Below are 9,075 nucleotides of genomic sequence, written 5' to 3' on the forward strand. Positions count from 1 at the left end.
GAGAGAGTTGTTGAATGAGAGATGCTTTTCCTTCTATAGGCATTTTCCCTTGAGTGGATTATCCAGGTGGTTTACATCCACCACTTCCCTTTCATTCTCTTTACCTCTTGTTTGGCAGCACTGCAGCCATAAGGAGAATAAAAAGCACCCAGTCAATTCAACACTTTTTTGTCTTTTATTCCATAATACATGTTGATGTGGTTAATATGGGAAGAAATGTAGATGCTAACCATAGTGACATTTGAGATGAAGGCCGGGATCCTCCACATTTCATAGCTTTCCCTTGCTATGATGACCTCTGTCAGGCAACAGGAGTTTGATGTTTTGTGTCCTCACTTTCACTGTGTCTTAGTTACTACAATAACAGGGGCATTTGAGCTAAAGTGCATATAGTAACTCAGTGTCAGCTACTCGGGCAACTGGCTTGTTTGTGTTTAAGACATTTCCTCTTCTCACTAACTATATGGATTTAGTTAGGATTTTTGTAGTCTTGTTAGCATTTAGGCCAGAAGAGAACCCCCAGAATGAAACCATAGTTGGTAGAAAGCATTCTTAGTAAATATTATGGCAGTTACCTTTTCTTTTCAATAGAGATCCCAATAAACATTGTAGTACTTTAAATATTATGAATGACAGGCCAGTTTTACTACCCCCTAATGATTTCTAAGGTGCCTTGTTTATTTTAATGGTTTGCATACATTTTTGTTAAAGTGATAATAATGATTTTACACCTACATATACATTTACTGCAAATTTTAAAATAAACTTTATTCTTATGGAAAAAAAAATGAGGCTGGAGAGAAGGTTTCATACTTCAGAGCACTGACTGCTCTACCAAAGCCTCCAGGTTTTATTTCTATCATTCACTGGTGGCTTAAAAGTATCCTAAGTGGCACAATGCCCTTTTTAAAGCCTTTTAGGCATTTTGTGCATGTGGTACACAGATTTGCATTCAAGACAACACCCATTCATAAAAAATAAAAATGAACAGAGAGAGAGAAAGAGAGAGAGAGAGAGAGAGAGAGAGAGAGAGAGAGAGAGAGAGAGAGAGAGAGAGAGAGAGAGAGAGAATGAATCATATTTTCTTCTGAGCCATAGAAAATATCTGGTCTCCTAGATGTATTTTTCTCAAGGTCACCTGGACTTTGACTACTATCACATAACATTTTGTTTAATATGATAATCACATAGATTTGAAAATTGCTTAGTATTCGATATCAAATTCTGTAAAAATAAATGCTATGATAAAATGTCTACTGATCACTCCACATAATGAAAGAGTCACTTCCAAGAAGCTTGATGTTTTCAAATTACAGTCTTAACATTTTACAACAGATCAAACAATATGCCAATATAGAAGAAAAAATTGACCACAAGATCTTATGTCATACATGGAGGAAGCTACCGCTTACCAAAGCAGGGTAAAAATGGGCTGGAACTAACGTTCATGTTGCTAATGATAACAAAGGGACAAAATATGGGAAAGCATATTTCTATAAATGTAAGTACACTTACCCCCCATAGCATTGGATATTTGGAGTAGGTTGTAAAGATGACCACTATGGAGGAGAATGAGTAAGAGAGGACAAATGTGCACATCAGAATGAGGATAGTTTGTGTGGCTCTGTCTTCAGGAGAGTCTTTTAGAGCATGCTGAACACTGTGGATATGTTTGACTTGTCTTTTATGTCTGTAGAGGATACTCACCATGGAGACACTTGAGCAGGCCATGAGAGTCAGACACAGAGCATCAGAGAAGCACAGTAATAACATATACAGTGCAGTTGCCACATTGTCTGAAGCAACCCATGAACAGTACCCATAACTCATGTTAGTCACATTTTTCTTGTAATTGGGGCCTGACACTCTTGCTGGAGTCAAGATGTTTAGAAACAAGTGCAGAAGCCAACTGACTGAGCAGCAATGACCAATGTACTTGGTGGTTCTGTGCTTAAGTGTAAAACACCTAGAGTTGCTAGGGTTGATAGTGATTGCTTGGAAACAACTGAGTAGGCACATTGCAGAAAGGGACATCCCCCTTGTTACTCGGCATATATACACTATCAATTTACATGCAATATCATCAAGAAAATCCTTAAGTCCACAATCTGACATTGCCCGTGGAATGCCTCTTGAGATGATAGACAGGCAATTGGCAAAAGTCAAGTGCTTTAAAATCAGATCTTTGGGCACTAAGTGTTTTCCAGTGAGTATCAAAAAAATGTAATGAAATAGTATTGAGGAATTGCCAAGTATTCCCAATGTAATCTGGGAGAAGAGAAAAATTCCCATTGCAAAGTGCCTGGTAGCCATTCTCATTTCTTTTTAAAAACTAAACAAATTTATTATGGTCAAGAGAGCAGGTAAATACTTTGTCAGTGTACATTGTTTCATGGGGTTAGCTAAAATAATATATTAATCATTTATGTGCATTTATATGGCTTTTCATTGAAGAAGAATGTCTAAAATGTTCTTTTATTATCTAATATTTAAATGGAAAGTATTGTATATGTTTACTGAAGAATGTATTCACTGGGCAAGATGCCACATGTCCTTTAACATAGCAATCAAGAGATATAGAAAGTCAGATATATGAATTTGAGGCTAAGCTGGTCTACAGAGTTAGTTCTAGGATAGCCAGTGCTTCACAAAGGAAAATCCCGTCTTCAAAAGCCCTACAAAATGATTCATGTTTTTGTTGCTTTTTGTCTAAACACAATAATTTGTGGTAAATTTGCAAAGAAAGAATTTTTACAACATGCAATTATTTTAGAAATTAACATGAATCATAATTTAAAATTTATCAAAAGAAACAACAGAAAGTATTTACAAATCATACTTAGACACAGTAGTAAAATGTTCAAAATATATAAATAATACTTTAAATTAATTTTTATATTTGTGTTCAATTATGTGTGTGCTGAGCGTGTTTGCATGTGAGTGTGAATGCCAACAGGACCCAGAGTTTGAGATCTACTAGAGCTGGATTTTTAGTTGGTTGTGATGCACTGAAAGGGACTAGGAACTGAACTGAGGTCCAAAGTAATAGCAGGATGCAATCTTAAACATGTACTCATCTCTTTATCCTCCAAAGAATATTCAAAAGTAAATTTGGAAAAAAAAACCCTAAAATATAAAACAAATGAGCAATGTGTCATGTTTTAGCTAAATCTACTATTAACAATTTGGATGGTCAACTTGTGTGTAAAATGGGGGTCAATGTCACAAATAATTAAGGAAAGACATTGTGGATATGAAAATCAAAGTTGTGATAAGAGATCATCACATCCAGGGATAACAGATATTAGTCAAAACAAATTAAGATAAATAAAAGCAGGAGTGAAAGTGGCAGAGCATAGGGTGAAATAAGAGCACTTGTGTAGACTTAAATGTTGTAGCTACCATTCAAATTAGTAATGTTTTTCTTCAAACAATTGATAAATTATTAGCAAGTTCTAATTATACTGTCATAAAGATCTGGGGGCATAAAAAGATCCAAAGCCACAAAGGGAATGAGCAGTTTTGAGTAATAAGGATACATGAGGGGTCTGGCTTTCCCCGATGTTACCCAGCTGAGCTCCAGCATTTCTCAGGAAGAATTCAAAAAGAAACAATCAAAATTTTGTAACTGAATGTTTAGTAGGTCTTGGTGGTCAGAACTTCTGATCATGTGTAAAATGGGTAAAATAGATATTCACCTGCAGAAAAACAGGCTTATGTTTATCACCCCTGACCTTGCACAAAAATTAATGTTAAATTATTCAAAAAACTGAAATGCTAAAACTCTTCATGAAAATTGTTAGTACTACAAGACAGAGTAAGGGGCAACAGGACTCAATAGCACAGAAATTGCACCAAGAATTAATGAGTGGAACTACGTAAAATGAAAGTCCTCTGTGCTTTAAGAGAAATCAACTGCTGAGTGAAGATATAACCTACAGAGGGGGAGAAAAAAAATTGACTTCTGTACTTTTGTTAGGAGCTTAAAACCTAGAATGTATCAAGAAAATAAAGATTAAACAACCTTTTTGGGAACATTCCTGTCAAGAGAGTAAAGGAATGGGCAGATATTCCTTTTAAAAAATGTGCAGTGAATTCATTTTAAAAATGGTCAACATATTTAGCCTTTCAGGAAATTCAAATTATAAACACTTTGAGACTACATTATGTGCCTTAGAATGATTATCATCAAGAAAATAGACACTAACAAGTGCTGGAAATGGTGTGGGGAAAAGGAATCATCATTCTATACTGGTGGGAGGGCATAGTGCTACATTCATAATAGAAATAAATACTAAGATTAGTTGAGAAATTAAAAACAGGATTGCCATGTAATACAGCCATATAATTTCTGGGCTACACCTGAAAGACTCTATGTCCTACTACAGAGATGGTGGCACATTCACATAAGATGTTGCTCTATTCACAATAGCAAAGAATTGATGTTCATCCTAGATGTTCATCAGCAGATAATGGAAGTATGGTGTCGCTACATAGTGGAATTTTGTTTATCTGTAAAGGAAAATGAGATCATGAAAAATATTCAGGAACTATACAGACTTGCAAAGAATTCAACAAGGTAACAGTCTCAAGAAAGCAAAAATCATATGTTCATCAGAGACATGTCCTTATGAATGTAAGGGAAGAGAAAGTGATGATTATAAAAACTGAACGGAGATCAAAACATGCAAACAAAAGACATGGAAATAGAATCAAGGGGATGTTAATACAGAAAAAGTGACATTGAAGTGAAAAGTATTATAAAGGATACAGAGAGGTACTGGGTAGTGTCAAGAGACTGGAGAAACAATATGAAGAGGAGAATCAAAAATAAATTTGTTTGAAAATAAAATGAAACCTAATAATCTGCATGATAATTAAAAATTTTAAAAACAAAACCAAAAGAGAATTATGGTTATGAAGTAAATTTTGTTATTGAATAATGATAATTTAATCAATGTGATCTTACATACTCACACTCATACTTAAAATTAATTGAAATTGTAATGTCATTCTGCATTATTTGTTTTCTATGAATTTTATTTTATTGGAAGTACTAGAGATTGAACCCAGAGTCTCATGCATAAAAGACCAGCAGTCTTGTCCTACTCTTTCAATAAGAATTTTAGATCAGTATGCCATATTGTAGAAGAATTAAATTTGCAATTCTTATTTCTTGGTAGTACAGCAGCTATGTTTTTATATTGTTCTAAGATTAATTTGCAGAAAATAGTCTTGCTTGTGTTCCTGAAATTTTTCTTGAAGAACATGGCATAAATATACATTCATCTTTGCTTTATAGAATATATTCTGAATTTTAAAATTTTATTCCTAAAAGAAATGCATTTTCCAAGACTTAGGCTGTATTTCTTATGCTCTATTAATTTTGTTACTATTATAAATACCTTTCTGAAATAAGTTCTTATAGTGTCTATGCCCTGAGAATATAAAGTACATTTTCATATGGAAGAGGAATTTCTATTTCATCCATTAATTCCATTTTTAAAATGATTTAAAAAGATTTAAAATGAGGGTCTTGAAAATGTACCTCCTTAGTCACTTCCAGAGCAGAATCACTCAAAATAGCTGAAAAGCAATCATTCCACACATCCATCAACAAAGAACTGAATGAAGACAACAAAGTGTATACATACAATGGCATTACATTTGTCCTTTGAAAACACAGTTGATAAATGCTGCAACATAGATAAGTACAATAGTGTTAAGTGCTATGTCTAGCTATACTGCTATTTGTTTTTGTCTAGCTCTTGTAGCTACAGTGAACAACTACCAAAAACACAAACTAAAATTATGAAAGGTAGCAAGCATGCTCAGCAGGTAAAGGTCCTTTCTACAAAGAGCAGTGACCAGAGTCCACCAAGCGTCACACATGGTAAAAGGAGAGAATCAGTTCCCAAAACATATCTTCTAACTGCAACACAAGTATGCTATCTTAGGTGCACATGCCCTCTCCCAAAATAAAGGGATCATTTAATGAAAATTGAAAGGAGAGTAGAATAATGACTGACAGGATGCAAGGAGAAGGTGATAGATGTTTGATTCATGGGCAAAGGGCTTTGGATTTGTCATGAAACTTTCTGGAGATCAGCTGCAGAACAATAGGATCCTCTTTCCCATGAGTGAACTGTGTAATCACAGTGGGTAGCATAATAAATATATGTATTTTGACTTTGGTTTTACCTTTAACAATAAAGGCATTGTGTTTAATAAATGAGAAGTTCTTGTTATGTTGTATGATATGGATCTACACTGATGACAGTCAACCGAACAGGACACTTAGTATAGGTTTGTGATATAAATCTTAGTGTCCCAATGATGAGTTTGAATTTTTTGGTCGCTAAGGATGATTTATAATTGGATAAGAGTATAATATAAGGGAGTTTTGTTGTTGTTTTGGGCTTCACTTATTAACAGCAATCCTTGATATCAGGAAGATATATGATAGCATCTGAAACATCAAAAGTGACTATGTCAATAGGGATAGAGAAAGCCAAACACCAGTGTATATTTTCCAAAAGTGGACCTGCCTAACTCTTTACATCAAAAGAAAACAATATCTGCAGGACCCTCTACCAGGCAAACTAAGGGCTTATTTAGTGAAACATAAAAATAAAATCAGGAAAACATCAGACATATTTTAGAATAGTTTTCTACCAAAAACTTTAAGCAAACTCCTAGTATGCATTCACTCCTTTCTTGTAATTCACTGAACTTTTAATTCTTATTCTCAATCTCCCATAAAATTCATTTTTCCTCATAGAAAATCATACAGTACTTCTCTTCTGGGATTGTTGACACAATTTTAATTACTGGAATCTATATTTGATACAAGCCATTCCTATACTAAAAGAATAGAAACACAAAACCAGAATGTAGTATTGTTCTGAAGTATATAAATAGTTGAACAGGACAATTGAAAAGAATAAAATACTTCAAGTTATTTAGCATAAGGTGGGGATGTAGATCATGGCCTGTCTAACCTTGAAAGTCCCTGGATCTGAAAATCAGTGCCATCATTAAACAAGGATGAAGAAACCAAAGAAATCTTCATTTAAAAAGTAAAACTAGGATGACATGGAGAGAGAGAGAGAGAGAGAGAGAGAGAGAGACTAAGTGAAAAAAAAGAAAGAACAAAATGAGATGATGTCAGTGATAAGAGACATAGGATTGGAGGCAAGTCTTCTCTGCCCTTTGTTGAAAATAGCTGCAATTTTACCCAAAATTACATTCATGTTCCCACTTCTTAAACAGAACCTGAGTTCCTTTTCCTTATCCTATCAATGTCTTGAGTTTTTCTTCCTTCCCTCCCTTCCTCCCACCTCCACCTCTCTTGTTTCCTCTCTCCCTCCTTCCCTCCATTCCTCCCTCTTTCATCCACTCCTTTTCTTCCTTCCTTCCTTCCTTCCTTCCTTCCTTCCTTCCTTCCTTCCTTCCTTCCTTCCTTCTTCCCTCCATCCCTCCCTCCCTTCCTTCCTTTCTCTCTTCTATCATTCTTTTCTGCAACAGTGATTTTGAAATAAGTTCTTAATACATACTGACTTTAAATACAGCTACAATTAAGAGACGCTTTAGAGAGCACATGAATGGCTTCTCTAAGGATTGCTTTCTAACATCTTGTTTTTACTAGTCCGATGCTCTGGTCACTCACCTCAGTACTTGATGACACCATGGTTATGCCTGTCACGATGAGAAATGAGACTCTGATGAAACTGTGGTGAGACACTCTTCTTCACTTAAAGGTTCATGATCTCTGAGTATTCTTTCCCAGAAGATTGGTGATTTTCAAGTCAACTCTGTATCCATGATGACAGCCTCTCCACAAGGATCTGCAGTAACTTTTAATCACCTTACTGACAGAACTTTGCAAAACAAAAAGTGGAAATTACATGAGCTACTACAAGAAGGCAATTGGGACTCTGAATAGGAACTTTTCTGTCAGTCTTTAGAGTACAAAGAGTATGGTAGAGAAAGGCATGCAGAAGGAACATCAGTGCTATTAAGTATAAGCAAGTTTCATGGCTTTGCCCCTGGAGGGCCATTCCTTATCACCCAGTATCCTAGAAAGTTTAAATGACTCAACCTTCTTTGGTCCCAAAGACCATGAGGATCAATGGGTTTCTGAGATGTCGATTAACATATCAGAGCATATGCTAGCTGCCAGACTCTCTCAGCATTGCAAGGACCTCTTACAGAGTCCTGATTCCTCTCCATACTTCTCACCCCAGATTCCTATCCTAAACCTCTGTAGCCTCTGGGATACATTTCCTTTCCCCTTGCTTCTCTTTTCTACAAACACAGACATTTTCACCATGTGCTCTTGGGCTCTTGGTTCTTCGCCTGCTCATCTTTCGCTTGGTTGCTTGGTTCTTTTTACCCTTGTCCCCCCATTAATGAACTTATTTTATCCACGTTTACATCCCAATCAAAGCCTGCCTGCTCTTTCCACCAATTTCCACTCACATGGTCCCCTACCTGAATTCCCACTCTCATTCACCTCTGAGAATGGGGCGGTACACGCTGAATACCAACCGACCCCGACAACTCAAGTCACTACAGGACTGGGTATATACTCTCCTACTTCGACTAGACAAGATAGCTTAGTTAGGAGAACAGGATCCACATGAAGGCAACTGCTGCATGTAACAATTAAAAAACAATCCATGCTATCACCGGCTTGGCACTGGTCAGTGGTCTCGGACTGTTCCCAGCTCTACACATAGCCCAATACCGTATGTTTCCCCTAGCCAAAGCCTCTTCCAAGAATGCTGACTCTGCCTCTCCAGAACTCAGATAGTTCTCTTAGACTCCATGGGCAGCTGGGGGTGTGCTCTTGCCAGCCTGCACCCCACTTGCTCACTATCTTTCAGAGCTCAGTCCTTGCCCAATCTTCCCATCTCAAAGCTTCATGAATTCCACCTTGGCTAAGTTGTTTCCCTCTGTCCCACCTGAGTCACTGTGGAATAGAAAGCACCAGACAATCTTAGTTTGTTATCAACAGATAACACAATTTCTGGGCATGGAATCTATCACCCCAAATCCATCAACTATTCTATG

The 9,075-nt window shown here is 36.3% G+C and overlaps 1 protein-coding gene across 2 annotated transcripts; it reads right to left on the minus strand.

The window, feature by feature from the left end:
- Nucleotides 1–205: 205 nt before the first annotated feature.
- On the minus strand, nucleotides 206–7,857 carry LOC147003578 (vomeronasal type-1 receptor 4-like). Of its 2 annotated transcripts, none has more exons than XM_085842255.1 (2): nucleotides 7,670–7,857; nucleotides 206–4,512 (listed from the first exon to the last, which is right to left on the minus strand). In XM_085842255.1, the coding sequence occupies exon 2, from the start codon at nucleotides 2,317–2,319 to the stop codon at nucleotides 1,402–1,404; it is 918 nt and encodes a 305-aa protein (XP_085698381.1). In that variant the 5' UTR covers nucleotides 2,320–4,512; nucleotides 7,670–7,857; the 3' UTR covers nucleotides 206–1,401. The 2 variants fall into 2 exon arrangements, with proteins under 2 accessions (XP_085698381.1, XP_085698382.1); XM_085842256.1 differs by lacking the exon at nucleotides 7,670–7,857 and adding an exon at nucleotides 5,655–5,698.
- Nucleotides 7,858–9,075: the final 1,218 nt, after the last annotated feature.

This window comes from Mus caroli, unplaced genomic scaffold (genome assembly GCF_978045245.1).
Source record: "Mus caroli unplaced genomic scaffold, Mus_caroli_1 scaffold_8, whole genome shotgun sequence".
NCBI classification, from domain to species: Eukaryota; Metazoa; Chordata; class Mammalia; order Rodentia; family Muridae; genus Mus; species Mus caroli.

Coding starts and splice junctions, on each gene's coding strand:
- LOC147003578 (XM_085842255.1), bottom strand. CDS start 2,319: ATGAGAATGGCTACCAGGCACTTTGCAATGGGAATTTTTCTCTTCTCC.